General features: G+C 54.8%; 2 protein-coding genes across 2 annotated transcripts in view; both read right to left on the bottom strand.

Moving 5' to 3' along the window:
* Window positions 1-5,022: 5,022 nt before the first annotated feature.
* Plekho1 (pleckstrin homology domain containing O1) lies at window positions 5,023-12,767 on the bottom strand. The gene is made up of 6 exons (XM_076574596.1): window positions 12,620-12,767; window positions 12,371-12,517; window positions 9,125-9,265; window positions 8,363-8,467; window positions 7,895-7,996; window positions 5,023-5,858 (listed from the first exon to the last, which is right to left on the bottom strand). The coding sequence occupies exons 1-6, from the start codon at window positions 12,644-12,646 to the stop codon at window positions 5,154-5,156; spliced, it is 1,227 nt and encodes a 408-aa protein (XP_076430711.1). The 5' UTR covers window positions 12,647-12,767; the 3' UTR covers window positions 5,023-5,153.
* Window positions 12,768-16,375: 3,608 nt separating this feature from the next.
* Window positions 16,376-17,754, bottom strand: part of Vps45 (vacuolar protein sorting 45 homolog) — a 63,603-nt gene continuing 62,224 nt past the window's right edge. The window contains exon 15 of the mRNA XM_006982565.4: window positions 16,376-16,720. Coding sequence (XP_006982627.1) covers window positions 16,633-16,720 — 88 coding nt within the window. The 3' untranslated portion in view covers window positions 16,376-16,632. The remainder of the gene's footprint in view (window positions 16,721-17,754) is intronic.

Below are 17,754 nucleotides of genomic sequence, written 5' to 3' on the forward strand. Positions count from 1 at the left end.
TGACTCAAGGTCTGGAACTTCCACAGTGGGCATGCTCCACTGTCCAGAATAAGTCATGAGGTAAACTGAGATCAGGTAGCAGCTGAGAAACTGCCCTGCCTTGCAAATGGGAAGAGCATCAAATCCACCTTGTAAAGGGGCTTGGAGGAGGTTGACAGAGAACCTTATTTACTGACCTTTTGATAAACAGAATGACCGTTCTGGTAGAGGTGCCAGAAAGACACTTGGTTCCAAGGGAGAGTGAGTTCCTTGTTTCTGTATCAGGACTGCGCAGGCCGCCTGGCTTTGCAGAGCCTTTTGCCACTCAGCTGGAGGAAGCTGGCGAAGGCTGTAAGTCCACTTTGTCTGCTTCCCACCTCCCCAAACGCTCAGCCTCGCACAGGACAGGAAGCCCCTCCACTGCCACCTAAAGGAAGGAACTTTGGGAGGAAAGGGCTTCTGAGACTATTTTTAATTATGTGTACTGGTGTCTCTGCATGGATAAGTGCACATGAGTGCAGGTGCCGATGGAGGCCAGAAGAGGGCGTCAAATCTCCCCGAGCTGTAGTTATAGGTGGTTGTGAGCTGCCTGGATGTGGCTGCTGGGAACTGAACTCAGGTCCTCTGCAAGAGCAGTACCTGCCCTTTACCACGGAGCCATCTCTCCGGCACCTAGGAGGAAGGGACCGATTGTTCTTCTAGTTTTAATATCTTGAAGAATGAAAAGCAAAAATGAGATAGAGAATAGGAATTCTGAAAGGTGTGATTTCTGAGTTCTTCCAAACCAGCAGGGAGGATGGGGAACGAGGAGGAGGGATGAGGAGGGACCGCGGCGGCCACGTCGCCGACCCAGCTTGCAGGGTTCCTTGTCTGAGTTCCTCTTCTTCTGAACGCTGCCTGTACCCCATTGTGTCTGTGCTGACAGCCTAGGGGAAGGTGGGAATCCGCAATCCCCTGGTGCAGGCAGGGCTTGAATGTGCCATCCTCCTGCCTCAGCCTTCTAATGCACCACCGTGCCTGGCTGGGACTCCAAACTCTCCAACTGTTCCCCAGCCTTGATGTTCTTCTCACACTGGCTAACTTTCCAAGATCCCATCTTGAACCGGGGTCTACTAATTTTTGTACGCTCCTCATCCTTACTTCAACCAGAGGGCTATTACGGTGGGGTTGGGCGGAGGCGCGCGCACAGCGTCCCGACTCCATCCCTCCTTTCCCAAGTGGAACTGGACTGCACTAATTGACCTGGAGGGTCTCAGCTGTGCTAAGTTGGGTGTTTGTTAGATCTCGTTAGGCTGGTAATTAGTGCGGGGAATCTAGGTCAGAGGCAACCAGTTGGAGCGCTGGCCTCCTGGGGCCTTAATAAAGGTGGGAAAGAGCAAGCACATTCCTCCTTTTTGTGTGTGTGTGTGTGTGGTGGGTGAACCAGGGACAGGGGACAGTGGGACTCGTGGTACATGCAGAGAGACACAGGGTCACGTGCAGAAAAGCACGCAAACTCTCTCTCTCTCTCTCTTTCTCTCTCTCTCTCTCTCTCTCTCTCTCTCTCTCTCTGTGTGTGTGTGTGTGTGTGTGTGTGTGTGTGTGTGTGTGTGTGTTCACTCCCGCTTTACTCGGGTTTCCTTCCAACCTCTCCATATATGGTGTGGCTCTAGCGCAGGCTGGGGATTGGCTGCTGTTGTTGGGAGACCGGGAGGCAGGAGACTAGCAGAAAAAGAAACCCAGCGTAGGGAGGGAGGCGAGAGCGTGGTAGCCGTGGTAGCCAGGCTTCAAGGGTTGCAGAAGGGCTACTTGCCTGTGAGGTTGAGACAGGACCTTTGGGATGGTGTTTCTAGGGAGAGGGGGCGCACGGTGACTGTTGGCAGGGTGCTGGGGGCGGGGGCGGGGCAGGGGCCACAGCTCCAGGCTTAGGACCAGTTTGCAAGGGCCTGAGGGAGGAGAGAGGGGCGAGAAACCTGTCCTCCACTCCTCAGCCTAGACAACTTAGAGCTACTGTGGAAATCATATGCAAATGAACTCATTAGCTTTCCAGGCCAACACCTCAGACATCCTTCCTAATGGAGGAAGCTATAGACTGTACCTCTATCAGCTCCCTCCATCCCTCCTGAACAACTTACAAGAGAAACAGGAGAAGGGGAGGGGAATGTCATTGAAATATGACTTAAGCATCTGGTTCTCCAATTTACCTGTCTCTACTCATCACCCTGGTTCAACTCTGTGTCCCCGATTCCCCCTGTCCCCATCCCGGGGCCTCCCAGAGGAGTTTCCCTCTCCAGTTGATTTGGGGAAGAAGACAGAGCCAGGCTGTTGGGAAAGAGGGTGAATATAAACATCCCGAAAATGTCTGTCGGCAGCTTCGCGGGAGAAAGCCGCCCGATGCCGCCACCGCAGAACTTCTTCCCTTCCCTCCACGCGTGGAGCCGGGAGGAAGGAAGAGCCACAACGCAGGGACATGTAGCGAGAGGGGCCAGGAGGGAGACTAGAACAGCATGCTGGGATCCTGACTCGGTGGCTGGGTTCAAAACATTGATACATGAGCAGAGAGATCTTGCTGGCAGCCGCCCACCGCAAGCGTAGAATTTAGGTTGCTTTTCTAGTGTGAAATATGGCTTTGTGTTAAGCTCTGAAATGGTTGCAGACCAGGAATCATCATCCCTCCAGACAGCTGTCTTCAGCACAGTGCGGGGAGGTACCTCGCATGCCCTCCTCCGAAGAGAGGGATGGGCATGGCCCGTGGCCCATCCAAGGATGTGGAAGAGAATGGCAGTGACTGGCCCTGTGTCCTTTGCCTCCTTCAAGCTGTGCTCTGGCCACCTGAATTTGCTGTTCACGACTCACTGAGTCAAAGCAGTCACAGCAGCCTTTGGAGGTGCCAACGGACCAGCAGAGGCCACTGGCTGTTCTTTAGCACCAACAACCCTGTGGTTTGCAGAGGAGAAAACAGACTCTCATCAAGCCCTTAGCCCAGGGCTCATTAGCCAAAGTGACAGTCAGAACTTGAATCCAGACCCCTGTGGTTTCAAAGCCAGGTTCGTTTTAGCACTGTAGAGCCTGGATTCTGGAACACGTGTGTGTGTGTGTGTGTGTGTGTGTGTGTGTGTGTGTGTGTGTGTGTGTGTGTGTGTTGCCCTCCCCTGGGCACCACAGATGACTGGCATGTTGGGGTACACATGCCACTCTTGTTTTGTCTCTCTTCATTATGTGGGGGCGACAAGGAAGAGAAAATGGAAATGCTGACAAGATGGAAGAGCATAAGGTGTGGGATTTTAACCCAGCGTTCAGTATCTGTGGCAATGGGCGGCTCTGAAGTTGGGGCTAGAGCCTCTGAGGGGCCAGGGAGCCTCTGAGGGGCCAGGGAGCGTCTGAGGGGCCAGGGAGCCTCTGAGGGGCCAGGGAGCCTCTGAGGGGCCAGGGAGCCTCTGAGGGGCCAGGGAGCCTCTGAGGGGCCAGGGAGCGTCTGAGGGGCCAGGGAGCCTCTGAGGGGCCAGGGAGCCTCTGAGGGGTCAGGGAACCTCTGAGGGGCCAGGGAGCGTCTGAGGGGCCAGGGAGCCTCTGAGGGGCCAGGGAGCCTCTGAGGGGCCAGGGAGCCTCTGAGGGGCCAGGGAGCCTGGTCCCCACTTTGTGCCCCAGGCAGGCCTGGGTGTCAGGAAGGTGGTACTTGGTGTAATTCCCTTGGCTCAAGAGGGGTCCTTGTTTCTAGATCACTACGGGCTGGCTATGGAGACAGCTTTGGGGACAGTGAGAAGCAGACTAAGAAAACAAGAGCCCGCCTGTCTTCTGGCAGGCTGGGGGGATGGCTGAGTGGGAAGAGCATCTGCTGTGCAAGGACCAGAGTTCAAATCTCAGCACTCACATGTGCCTAAAGGCCAGAATCTCTCTTTCTTCGAGATGGTTTAATTGGAAGGACCCCCCCCCCCCCAACTTGTGTACAAGGTGATAATGTCCCAACACAACACAGGTCAAAGGGTCCCCACAGTCTCTCCCCAGCCCACAGCCTGTCCTTCCCCTTTCTTCTCTGAAGCTCTGGGACTTCTCCTGGACTCTGGGGTGAGACCTCAGGAGAAGCAGGGACATAGGACACTGCCGTATTTTAACCCCTTGTATGCCGGATTCAAGAGGCTCTATGTCCTTACCCCACGAATCATTCAGCTCCTGCCTTCCCTACGCCAGGCCTCACTATTATCATTAATAAACTTAATCTTAGAGTACGAGCCGTGGAGGACCTACTGCGGGCGCCTGTGAGGAAGTCGGGCAGGGGGGTGTGGGGAGAGCTGTTCTGAAGCTGTGCTGTCGGGAGGGGGGTAGAAGGAACCCTTGTCTGGCAGAAAGAGGAAGCTGGGTGCAGGTCTGGCTTCCCCTTCTCCCCACACAGCCGCCATCACATGCCCGTTTCACGCTGAGGTCAGCTCCTCCACAGGGTCAGCTGCTCCCCTGCTCCTCTGTGGCCCCACCCCAGGCAGGGGACCAGGCCCAGTCCCGTCTATTCAAGTTTGTCTTGAGTCCTTGGGAGAAGGGAAGGGAAGCCCCTCAGACCAGGAAACCGAGGCAGCTCCATCTTGTTTTTGTAGTGCTGGAGATGATGGTACAGGGGCCTGGCACAGGCTAGGGGACCACTGTGCCACCCAGCTCCGCCTCAGCCTCAGCGGACCCCCCCCCACACACACACCGTGGTGAGAGGCCAGTGTGAATTCCACATATCCTCCTCCGGGCCGGGTAAATTTCACTTCTCTTATGGCATGGACAGGTGGCACCGGCCCCCGGGTCCCGAGAACCCCAGCTGCACAGCTGAAATTTCACCCTCTGAATAACAACCTGGAGTGGGGCATCCGAGGAAACGACTTCCTCAGCACACTCTAGCCCAGACGCCGCCGCCGCCGCCATGTGCATCCGCATCCCTTCCCTCCTGGGCCTGGGAGCAGCTGGCCTGTGCACAGAGTGGTGAGCCTTGGGCCCCAGGGCTCACCTTCTCCAAGGTGACCAGGAAAACTCTCTGACCAGGGAGTTGTCTAGAGGAGTTGGTAGGGAAATGCCACAGCAGGTCAGGCATCAGCAAGAGCAATGAGCTTGATTTTTTTTTTTTTTTTTTGATTGAGGTAAATAAAAAAAGCTTTATCCTGCAACATTTGGAGATATAGAGTCTGTGCCCGCCCCCCCCAATTCCAGATCTGCCCCCTCCTTCACATTAGGCTCTTCCGGTATTGACTGTGCTGGGAGGTCTGTCTGAGGTGGGAGTCGGGGGTCTGCAGGTCCATCTGTCTGTACAGGTCTCTCAGCTCCCTGACTTCCTGCAGCACCCTCTTTGCCTGGCTCCAGTTGGACGAGGCCTCTCCCAGCAGCCTCTCTGTCTCCAGCAGCAGCTGCTCCGACTCAGAATCGGGTGGAGACTGGGGGGGGTCCTTGGCCTTCCGCTTGCCATCTCCCAGTCCCTGGACCTCCGCCAGCAGCTCCTGAGTCTTCTCCAGTTTCCTGGCTACTAGGTCCTGGATCCGGGACAGCTGCCCCGGCTGGGCGGGGTCGGGGGCTGGGGATTCCTCAGCTCGAAGGTGGACGGGCCGGGCCGGGGCAGTATCCCTCTGAGACAGGATCTCCTCCAGGGAGGCACAGCGGCCCTTCTCTGTAGAGGTCAACTTCTTCGGGGCTTGGGGGGTGTAGGTAGCTCCCTTGTCTGGCTTCTCCCAAGGCCGAGAAAGGCTGCTTGCCCGGTGTGAAGAGGGCTGGATCCGGTCGGAGTCCGCTCTCCGTCGACTGCCAGCCAGTTGGGCCACAGACTTGTCCAGATCCACCCGAAAGTTCTCAGCACAAGAGGCTGGCTCCTCAGGGGAAGGGTCTTCCTCTTGGATCAGGTCTAATGTCAGCATCCCATCTGAGGTAGAGGTCGAAGCCTGGGAAAGAGCGTGGAAGAAGGGATCACTAGCTTATGAATGATGAGTGCAAGATGTGGTCTCTTTCCTCAGCTCGCCTTCCCCGACTGAGTGCTCCACTCCCGACTGAGTCCTCCACTCCCGACTGCTCCCGACTGAGTCCTCCACTCCCGACTGAGTCCTCCACTCCCGACTGAGTCCTCCACTCCCGACTGAGTGCTCCACTCCCGACTGAGTGCTCCACTCCCGACTGAGTCCTCCACTCCACTCCCGACTGAGTCCTCCACTCCCGACTGAGTGCTCCACTCCCAACTGAGTCCTCCACTCTTTAGTCCTCCACTCCCAACTGAGTGCTCCACTCCCGACTGAGTCCTCCACTCTTTAGTCCTCCACTCCCGACTGAATCCACTCCCAACTGAGTCCTCCACTCCTGACTGAGTCCTCCACTCCTGAGTGCTCCACTCCTGACTGAGTCCTCCACTCCCGACTGAGTCCTCCACTCCTGACTGAGTCCTCCACTCCACTCCCGACTGAGTCCTCCACTCCACTCCTGAGTCCTCCACTCCCGACTGAGTCCTCCACTCCCAACTGAGTCCTCCACTCCCGACTGAGTCCTCCACCCCCGACTGAGTCCTCCACTCCCGACTGAGTGCTCCACCCCCGACTGAGTCCTCCACCCCCGACTGAGTCCTCCACTCCCCGACTGAGTCCTCCACCCCCGACTGAGTCCTCCACTCCCGACTGAGTGCTCCACTCCCGACTGAGTCCTCCACCCCCGACTGAGTCCTCCACTCCCGACTGAGTGCTCCACTCCCGACTGAGTGCTCCACTCCCGACTGAGTGCTCCACTCCCAACTGAGTCCTCCACTCCCCGACTGAGTCCTCCACTCCCAACTGAGTCCTCCACTCCCCGACTGAGTCCTCCACCCCCGACTGAGTCCTCCACTCCCCGACTGAGTCCTCCACTCCACTCCTGACTGAGTCCTCCACTCCCAACTGAGTCCTCCACTCCTGACTGAGTCCTCCACTCCACTCTGACTGAGTCCTCCACTCCACTCCCGACTGAGTCCTCCACTCCACTCCTGACTGAGTCCTCCACTCCCCTGACTGAGTCCTCCACTCCCGACTGAGTGCTCCACTCCCGACTGAGTCCTCCACTCCCGACTGAGTGCTCCACTCCCGACTGAGTCCTCCACTCCCGACTGAGTGCTCCACTTTGCTATTTTGGATCCTTTGATGATGATTGAAAGTCCTTTCTTCTGCTTTTCTGTAACGTATCTTCTCCTGCTCTGCCACAGGCTTCCCGAGAAGGGTCTGCTTCTGTACTGCGGACTCTAGCATCACAGGGGATGCCCCCCACATTCACAGTAAAGCATACACACAGACAGAAGCAGGATGCTCTACTCACACCCTCTTGGCCACACACCTTACTTAGCCTGCGCTGATGTCTGAACTCTGAATCCTTGCCTGGTAACAGACATTGCTCTCTTATTTCTCAAATGCTGTAACTTAGCAGTGGTAAGTAAAGGGAGGTCAGGACTTTTATGCTGCTGCGCATGTGTGGTTCTGACCATTTCTCACAGCCAGGCTGCTCTAGAGACCACGGGTCTGCTAAATCCAAGGCCTGGGTTCTTCCTCCTGCAGGCGACAGCCTCTCCCTGAGCAGGAGCAGGAGCATGGCTGAGTGCGAGAAACGACCATGTCCTTCAGCGGAGGCTTTACTCTGGGGCAGGTGGCATTTGCCGTCACTCACAGGGTGGCCAGCCACCACACAGCAGCAGCCACCACGGCACACAGCACTTCTGTTTTTCACTTTCCTGGGGGTATTTCTCATTTCCTCAGAAGTTACTGAGAACAGACGGCTGACTCAGGGCAGGTGCTGAGTAAGTGCTTTTGATTCGGGGGATGAGGCAGGGATGGAGGGTGCGCAGGCCTCCTGAGCCTCTGATCCTGGGATCAGGAGGCCTCCTACAAATGTCCCTGCTTGCTCACAGCTGAGATGGACTGACACAGAGCTGGCCCCTGGGCAGTGTTTGCTTTCTTGCACTTTTACATACCACAGCCATGAGGTGTCCCCGCGTGGGAGGGCGGCGGGAGTGTTGGATCTTCGCTCTGTCTCGGGTAGGATGGACAAGGTAGCTGTCCTCCTCAACGGTGACCTGAAGAGATGCGCTGTGAGTCCCAGGGTTTCTTTAGGACTGTCCCAACTGGGCAACCCTAACATGCCTGGACTGGGAAATAAGCCATCCCACCAACTATTCCTGAGCAGGGCCACAGGCAAAAGGATTTATGGACACAGCTGACCCAAGGCTAGCTCAGGCATCAGGAAGCTGAAGAGGACCAATGAGCAGAGAAAAAGACTTCAGAGAGAAGACGGGGGGGGGGGCGGGGGGGCATACGGCCTTTAAAGAAGCAGAGAGTAGAGTGGGGGAATTAAAGGGGCCCCACAAAACACCCCTCCTCCTCTAGTGAGTCACAGCTCGCTTTCTGCCCTAGTATCCCCTTCCACACAACAGGCCCCTGACCTCATCCAAGATGCGGTTCTTAGCTCGGGTGATGGCCGAGCTCAGGGCATTGATCCATGACTCCTTTTCTTCAGGACTCACTGCCAGGAAGATCAGGTTGGGTGCCTGTGAGGGGAACGTTCTTGCTTTAGCTAGGGCTTTACAAATAAGTTATAATCCTCCCCCCAAAGAAAAAAGATATTCTAATCTCATTCCCTCACACCCAGCTCCTGGAGAGAGCGGTTCTGCTCCTGGAATCATGAATGACTGAAAGAAACCCAGAGTCTGTTCCTGCAAAGTGCACAGGTTGTTTTAGGAACGATCGAGGAAGAGCTAAGAGGGACACTGGATTTGAACTTGCTGCTGCAGACAGAGCTTAGGTACTAACGATCTTCAAATGTCCGAAGACACAGAATGTGACAAGCATGGCTTCCCTGGGTTCCCTTGAACTTCAACCACCCATTGGGCACAAGGACCATAATTTTTCTTCCAAGAGAATATGTGTGTATACACAGTAGGGTCGTGTGTGTGTGTGTGTGTGTGTGTGTGTGTGTGTGTGTGTGTGTGTGTATAAAGCAGGGAAGAGGTAGAGTAGGAAGAGGGATATCTTTATGGCTGAAGAGGTTTACAGCTGGCCTGCCTGGAGGGAAGGGAATGAACAGAATATTCTCCAGTTAAACAGTAAAAGCCAGAGGAAGAACCCTTCTGGGGGCCATTCTGGGCCTCGCAGAGGGAGATCCTGCAGGGATGGCCCCTGCCCAGCCGGCCAGGCCCCAGACATACCGTGGTACCCGGCTGTCTGCATCGGGCTAGGGTGAACTTGCTGTGGTTTTTCTTGCTTCTGCTCTTGGATTTCCGGAGTTCTTCACACTTCTCATAGTCACTCAGGTCAAACACCTCTTGGATATTTTTCTCATCTTTTACCTAGGGGAGGTTTGGGGTGTGACAGGATAAAATTACTCTGCTTCTGTTCCTGAAGGAAGCAAAAGGAAGCCATCCCACCCACGGTGTGTATCTAGGGACGGGGCTAAGAACCAAGTCCTTGTGTGGGATTCTGTTTCACCCCCTCGCCCTACAAGCTACCACTCCAGAGTCTCCCTCTACCCATGACCCTCACTCTGGTTCTGAAGGACATAGCTTTACAAGTCCTTAAAGGGACATGGTGAATGGGCTGATCCCACCATCCCAGGTAAGGAAGACGCGAGTGGCCATTAACAGTCCAGGGGAAGCTGAAAAAGACGGCCAACATCTGGAACAACAAAGGGCTGCTGGCCTGAGGGAATACCACAGTTCACAAGAGCGCCTTCCCACCTGCTCCCCCTTCTAAAGTGGGACATTATGGGAGACTCTTCCCGATGAGCAGCCCAGCCACCCTCTTCTGCTTGGCTGGGAATATGCCAGGAACGAGTCAGTCATGTTTCCCGGGTAAAAGCTGACACTGAGCACACGTGTCGAAGGAGCCCATGTTTCCCTTGGCAGACTTCGGCCAGCCTACAGTTGATCTGTGGATCACATGAGCTGTGGGGAGCGGAGGGCACATTCGTCCGTCTCCATTTGTCTGGTAAGGCGTGGCTCTCTAGGGTTCTCCCCGTTTTAGGGCTCCTGGGCTTTTGGCTGGGAAGTGACCTTATACATTATGGTGGACATGGGACGGACAAGCTGCCACAAGGAACATTCAAGAACAATTCACGGGAACCCTGGCTGGGATGTGGGGCCCTCCTCTCTGGCTTCTTCCCCAGAGAGACTATCAGCAGGGACCAGAAAGCTTGGAGAGGAAAGAGCTGGGTGTGTGCAGCCGGGGAGGGGAGGGGAGACACACACACGACTCACTTGTTCTGTTTCCCAAGGGAAGGGAGGGAGCTCTCCTGGCTGGGACGTGGCTGATAAGGCACTCTGGGAGCAGGAGGCATTGGCAGAGGTTAGGAAGGGCACGGGGAGGAGATTGGGTGAGGGAGGAGGTGGAATAAGTAAATGCCAGTGCCCAGAAGAGACGGACACCCCCGGCACATTGTTCCCTACTGTATTCTGTCTCTTCCTCACACCAAATCCCCCAAGTCTCATTTCTGACTACATCTTCCTTCTTCTCGTGGTCCTCAGACGTCCTCAGCGTCGCTTTCCACCCAACTTCCTCTATCATGAAGTCACTTGACGGTGTGGATCTGTTCCTCTATCTGACCCTTGACCGGAAGACACCCCGGCCCTCTTAGAGGGTGCCCTTGGAGAGTGGGGAATGATCCACAACACACATGGAAGGGCTTCTCTAGTGGAGGAAGTTGTGGGAGACCCTGCTTTCCCAAGGACTATCGATCGACAGAAACTATGGAATGGTTAGGGACGTTTTCTCTTTCCCATCACCACGTAAATTGCAAATATTCGATGCTTTTGGTGCTTACACCTTCAATCTAGTGGTTTGCTGTAGCTTTTCTTTCCGGGTAGAACACACCGTGTCTTTTGGCAGCTTCGCCCAGCCTGCTGACCACGGATGGTTGGATTAAGGTCCCTTTTCCCCGATGCCCTTCCCAGTCGGGGGCATCTGGCCCCAGGGCCGAGCAGATGCTCCTGACTCAGAGGACCGCAGACACTCGAGGCTGAGGTCATCCTCTCCTCTCTGCTCTGCTCTGCATCCCCCCTTCACACACAGGTTTATTAACCAATTAACCATGCACTTCTGTCCCCAGGTTCTGCCTTTCGGACAAATACAAGCCAAGAAAAGGGAGGGGGTTTGTTTAGTTTGCTTAGCCTTTCACTGTCCTTGGTTCCCCCGACATGTAGCAAGCCCTTCCTGATTGCTCACGCTGTTTCCTGGCATTATGAAGCTCAGGGAAGACGGGAGACACCGTGACACTTGCTGCTGCTTTTTTAAATAAACAGAAGTAGAAAGCAAGAAAATTGTGGCGAGAACTCCCTGTAGGAGGTGGGACTGACTGGGTAGCAGCGACCCTTCAAAGCAGAGTCTCCCCAGTCTCCCCTCAGCTGGCTCCTAAGCCTCCCCCGCCGTTATGTCTGGGCCCCTTCCAGGGGGCCCTCACCGGCTCTGCACTACTCAGTTCTCGGCTTGTCTCAGTACAGTTTTCAGATGAGTACTTCTCTCGGGCTGCCAGGGCGTCTGCTTCAACACCATAAAAGGCTCTCCTTACCCCAAGAGAGCGGCAGAACGCAAGTGTCTAGTACCGAAAGCAGAAGAGGTTAGAACTGAGGAGGACTTCCCGGTCTGTCTGGGGGAAGGGCCCGTCTAAGGGGACACAGTCCAGCGTGCTCTGTAGAAAGTCCCCGGGAAGCAAGCTGGGCTTCTCGGCATCCCTGTTAGTGATTCAAGAGTCAGGGCTTTACAAAAGGGGGAAGGGGTCCGGATTCCAGGACCCGGCTTTAGATTCTGACCCAGTGTGGGCTGTGGTTTCATGCTCAGCGACAGAGTCAAAGCCACACGCGCTCGCACGGGCACTCACAGTCCCAACTCCATTCCCCGACTCTACAAACAAAGCTGGACAGAATATGAGTTCTTCGTTGTTTGTTTGTGTCCCCCCCCCCCTTCTTTTTCTCTTTAAGTGAAGTGGAAGGTGAGGAACAGGCCTGGTTCAGGACGCCGGCTCCTACAAAAATCTGGCATTCCCAGCTACTCCACGCCAGGTCCCAGGGACGGACTCCAGTGTGTGTTTTCTATGATTTGGGGTGCCCTGCTTCTCAGGAGACCTACATATGCCCCCTGCTACAGACAGGAATGGAAAGGGTGGTGGGCTGGGGTGGCAGGAGGGGCGAGGGACAAGGTGACCAGTGCGTTCCAACAGAAAAAAACCCCGTGTTTCGGGGGGCCAGGAATAGGGTAAGAGGCAGCGGACGGTCAGAACTTCTGAGCACGGCGTCCGCGAAGGCGCATAGATAAGTAAACTCCGAATTCCCACTCGGGGAAAGTCACTCGGGGGGGACTTTTCTCTGCAGACGCAGGACTTTGGCGACCCCTGAACTTGCAGAGAGGGAGGCGGGGCGAGCGGGGACCGGGTCCGGACGGCTCGGGCAAGGGCGCCCACCTACCTCCTTCTCGGAGACGTAGAGCTGGTCGCCTTTCAGCACCACATAGCGGTTTTTCCAAATCTCCCTGAAAATCCCTTTCCCGCAGAATTTCCGGACCCAGCCGACCTTCTCGGGCGCCGCAGAATGCTGGTTTCCATCCGGAGGCCCCTGGCCGGGGCGAGACGCGGAGCGGCGGCTCAGGCGGGGTCCCCGCGCCCTCCCCGGCCCCCGCCCGGCCCCGGCCCCATTGTCCGCGCGCCGCGCACTCACCCGCTTGCCGGAGCCGCTCTTCTTCATGGCGGGATCGGGCGGCCGCGCCCGCTGCTCGCTCGGCGGCTCGGACTAGCCGCAGGCCGGGCCCCCGCCGCCCCCGCCGCCCATGCCCGCCCCCGCCGCCCGGGCCCCGGCCGCCGCCGCTGACGTCGCGGGCTCCGAATGAAGGGCGGACCGCGGCGCCGCCGCCGCCGCCGCCGCCGCCGCCGCCGCCGCCGCCGTGCGCTCCCCGCCCCCCGCCTTTGTTTCCGACCCGGCGCCCGGCGGAGGCGCGAGCGGATAACCGGGAGGCGCGGCGGTGGGGGCGGGCCCGAGGCGTGGCGAGCGCGCGGGAGCCCAGGCGCGGCGGGCGAGCGGCCGGCTCCGACCCACCGACTCGGGCGAGCGGGGCTCCGGCAGGCTCCGGCGCTCGACCTACGCCGGGGCGGGCGGCCGTGAGCGCCCCGCGAGGCCTGCGGTGAACGCGCGTGCAGCGGCGGGGAGGCCCGCGAGCCCCTCGGAGCCCCGGGTTGGTGACGGGGCCGGGCGGGAGCCCAAGTTTGAGGACGGCTTTCCTCACCACTCCGCCGTCGCCGTCCCCCTGCCGGGTCCACGGAGGAGGGCGAGCGGACCCGTGGAAGCCCCGGAGGACCCAAGTGGTGTCGTCTAGGGCCAATTACTACCCGACACTAAGCTAATAAACCTCTTACCTGGTGTATGGTAAACACAACCACCACGAACTGAGTAAAGATCCCTGGCACAGAGCAGGGCAAATAACCTTTTCCCAGAAACGTTCACGATGAAGTGTTGGTAAGTTTGTGGTTGGAAGCATGGAGGATGTTTGGGCTTTTTTTTTTTTTTTTGGAATCTGTCAAGAAAGAACCTCAGACCCATCTTCCTTCCCAATCCTGTAAGGTTTTCCTCACTAGCCGTACTTACTAGTGATTGATTTCTCTTTCAGGTGGGCACAGAACTCTATCCTGTCAAAATACTCTTATTTTGGCAGTTAAAAAAGGCTGAGTACCATTTTGTAAGGCGTATAGAATGAGAATATTACCCACTAGCAAATGATCACGGCAAATGACGTGCTCAAGTTGACACGCTACTGTCACATGAATTAGAATGTAGGTTTTCCGACCCCACTCTACCTTTTAGACTTTGTACACATAGAGCGCACTCCCTAGTCTATCCCCTTCCCATCTCCCCATCTCAGTTTGGTACTGTCCTGTTTAAAAGGTGAGGGGAAAGTGAGAAAATGCAGACTGCATGAGGAAGCAAAATGTGCCAGTGATATAGCTGGGGAAATTAGCCTACAGGAGCTTCTGGGAACTTGTTGGCTGGGCATATAAGAATGGTTTGGGTGGACAGTTTTTTGGTTTTGTTTTGGACAAGGTCTTACACAGCCCAGGCTGCTTTCAGACTCACTACATAGGTGAGGCTGGCCTTGATCTGCTAATCCTCCTGTCTCCACCTGATTTACATAGTTTGAATAGGGGGTGGGGGTGTGGCTCAGTGGTAGATCTCTGCCTGGCGTCCAGGAGGGTCTGTAGCTCCATTGCCAGCTCTGCAAGGAGGAAATAGAAGGATAGATTCTGGCTCAGGGGGCAGAAGAAATCCATGACTTTGCCCCGTTTCCTCCCAGGAGCTTTCATTTAGTCTGCAGATACTAGAGTATCCCTGGTGTGCAAGACGCCAGCTCTCTGCACAGCACCGGGCAGGAGCTAGTGCTTTGAGAAACATCAGGCAGAGGGACCCGTAAAAAATAACCAAAGTAATTTTCAGATTCTAGAGCAGATGCCTGTGGGCTGCAGGGCCTCGCTGCCTGTCTGTGTCTTGAGATGTTACATAAATCTCTGGCTGGTCCCCATCCCTGCCGGCTCCTTCCTCCCAGTAGCCGGAACTATTAGGACGCTCGCCCTGGCCTTCTTCCTCACCTTTGCTTCTTGGTCTTGGCACTGGACGTTCCCATCTGCCAGCTTCTCTCCTGGTTTCCTCTAACGTGGACTTCTCTCGCCAGGTGAACCTCATGGCACCTGAATTTGGATCTAAGTGGGGCTGTTTCCAGAGACCAGTGCTTAAGTGAGAAATAAGCACTTCTGGCTTCCTTTACACATTTTTATAGCACTCGGTGTGCTCGACACTATCACACACACACACACACACACACACACACACACACACACACACACACAAATAATGAGCCAGTTTCTCTAGGGAGCTAAGATCCTGGGAGGACTCCTGAGGTGTCTGCCTCTAAGACAGCACCACCCAAAGCTGTACCCTGCAGTTGAACATTTTATAAGTAGCTCCACTTAGGGGGGAAAGACAGAAATGATCAGGTAACATCTTGGGAATAGCTGCTTGCAAGTTTACTGGGCAGAAATATCTGAGTTGTCATTTAAAAACAAATATCCTTGACTTTCAAGTCCTATTTTAAAACAGGATTGGTGCTTTGACCAGGGCATTTTGATCTTTGGGAGAGAAGGTTAGTGAAAGCATATGTCCTTCATTAAAATGGTTTTTTATAAGAAAAAAGGAGCAGAAATAACAGAATTAGCTCTGTAAATACTGAACTATATCTCTGTATTTAAACCTGAGGAAGGCACTGATTGTTTTCACTCTATGGATGAAGAAACTGAGCCTGCCACAAAAAGACCAATGTTCCTAACATTGGTCACATAAATATGGCATACATTTGAATGATGCTAGAGAATACTTATCAACATACAAGTTAAGGGGCTGGAGGGATGGGTCAGCAGTTAAGAGTGCTTGCTGCTCTTGCAGAGGACCTGAGTTCCCAGCACCCACACTGGGCATGCTGTAACTCCAGCTCCAGGAGATTGGATGTCCTATTCTGGTCTAAAGGGGTACCCACACCCGCATACATGTGCGCACATACACGTATATGGATAGGGACACACGAAAACACACACATAATCTTAAAACTTTAAAAACACACTCCACAGAGAACCAGGAGGGACTGTGCTGTGGCGCTCCTGCTCCACTTATGTGAGGACACCTTAATATCCTGCCGTTATTGATATCATCACTTTTTACCACTTTCAGGAGAGGAAAAACTGAGACCAGAGTTTTCATTTGCTCTGGTATAAGTAAACATGCTGTGGGTACAGGCTGTGTCCTCATTGGATAGTATAACACCATCTCAAGTCTCAGCGTATGAATTCCCATGAATGAGCCTCAAAGAAATCAAACAAAATCACTCCTGTCCCTACAGACTTAATTCTTATTGCAACCCTACATGGGTTCTCAACCACAGCATTTCTAAAGAAATGAGTGTGCAGGACTGAGCTGCACAGGAGATGAGGACTGTGTTCTGGAAGCCTTCCTGGGGCAGACACACACAGGCTCAGAAAAGCTGGGCCAGGCGGGCAGGCAGTGTGTACTCTGATGAAGCTGTGGTACTGTCACCTGGAACCTCCGAGCACTGAGTACTGTCTCGGGAGGGTAGCTAGTCTCAGCTGGCGGTGTGTGTAGGAGCAGTCTCGTCCTGGAGGAGGAAGCTGCAGTTGCTATTTTTTTTTTAGTGGTCAGTCTTGCTAGAACACTTGGATGGAGGAAGGACTTGCCTTTCTGATCTGAGGGAAAGACTTTGCCAGCTTCCCAGAGGTCTAATTCCATGGTCCTTAACATGGCTGGATCACGCCACTCAGAACTTCACTTGCTCATGACTTTCTGAATCCCTCTTATCTCTGACAACCCCATTTCTCAAGAATGACCTCAGGAAAGCCCATCAGACACCACAGTGACTTGCTGTCAAATACACAAAGAACATATTTATTTGATACAGAATCACAGGTGGGCTGGGGCGGGCTCATCATCTCAGCAGTCCCGGCTTCTGCGCCAGCAGTTCCGGAATTGGGGTGACCTGGCGTGAGTTACAACACACACAAGCCCTTCTGAGCCCCCCGGTCAGCAGGGAAGGCCTAGGCCGGGCCAAGAGGGAGGCCGTGCTCTTCTGGACGACGGTGACGACGGCGACGACGACGGTGACGACAGTCTCCATTGCCGTCTCATCTTCTGCTTGCTGACCTCGAGGCGGCCTGTGAGCTCTCTCTGGTGCGGCTGTGCAGCCCAGAAGCCAGGACCTCCTCTAGGAAACTGACACAGAGATTGCAGGTTAGTCTACAGAAAAGCAAAAGCCCCACCAAAATAGAACATCACTCTCATGGCACCGAACTGGGTAAGAAAACCTGGGTAGAGCTGGAGAAGTCCTGGCCTGCTGCTGTGTGCTGAGCAGAGGTATGCTGGACAAAACATTCAGGCCCTGAGGACTGACAAGGCCTTTATGCACATTACTGTGTTTTATTTTGTTTTTGGTTTCTCTGTGTATCCCTGGCTGTCCCGGAACTCGCTCTGTAGACCAGGCTAGCCACAGACTCACAGAGATCCTCCTGCCTCTGCCTCCCAGTGCTGGGATTAAAGGCGTGCACCACTGCCTTGCCTGGCTCACAATTTTCCTGGTTTTTTTGGACAGGATTTTGTGCCATGGCTGACCTGGAGCTGTGTCCCCCAGGCTGGCTTCATAGAACCCTTTTCTCTCAGCCTTCTAGGTGGTGAGATTATAAGCTGTCGTACCTCACATGGCTGCACTGTTCAGGTGCAAGTCAGAGGACAACTTGTAGGCGTCAACTCAGGTCATCAAGCTTGGCAGCAAGTGCCCCTACCCATGAAACTTTAGAAAGAAATTACAGGACCCCAGGTCTTTTAAAGGCAGGGTTTTATGTATTACCTTAGGACAGTGGTTTCTCAGCCTTCCCAATGCTCTGACCCTTTCATACAGTTCCTCCTGTTGTGATGACCCCAACCATAAAGTTGTTCTGTTGCTACTTTAGAACTGTAATTTTGCTACTGTTATGAATGGTAATGTTAATATCTGACATGCCAGATACCTGATATGTGACCCCTGTGGGGGTTGCGACCCACAGGTTGAGAACTGCCGCCTTAGGCATGTTCTGTTAGCACCTATTATCTGTAGTTTCCTAAAATACAGATTTTTATCCTATTGGATACTCTTTCCTCTTTAAAATCTTCCTAAAAAACCCCTGTGTGTGTCACAACACGCCTGTAGAGGTCCGAGGCCAGCCTTGGGTGTTGGTCCTCGCCTGTCACATTAGACAGGGCTGCTTAAGCTG

This window comes from Peromyscus maniculatus, chromosome 6 (genome assembly GCF_049852395.1).
Source record: "Peromyscus maniculatus bairdii isolate BWxNUB_F1_BW_parent chromosome 6, HU_Pman_BW_mat_3.1, whole genome shotgun sequence".
In the NCBI taxonomy this organism is placed as follows: domain Eukaryota; kingdom Metazoa; phylum Chordata; class Mammalia; order Rodentia; family Cricetidae; genus Peromyscus; species Peromyscus maniculatus.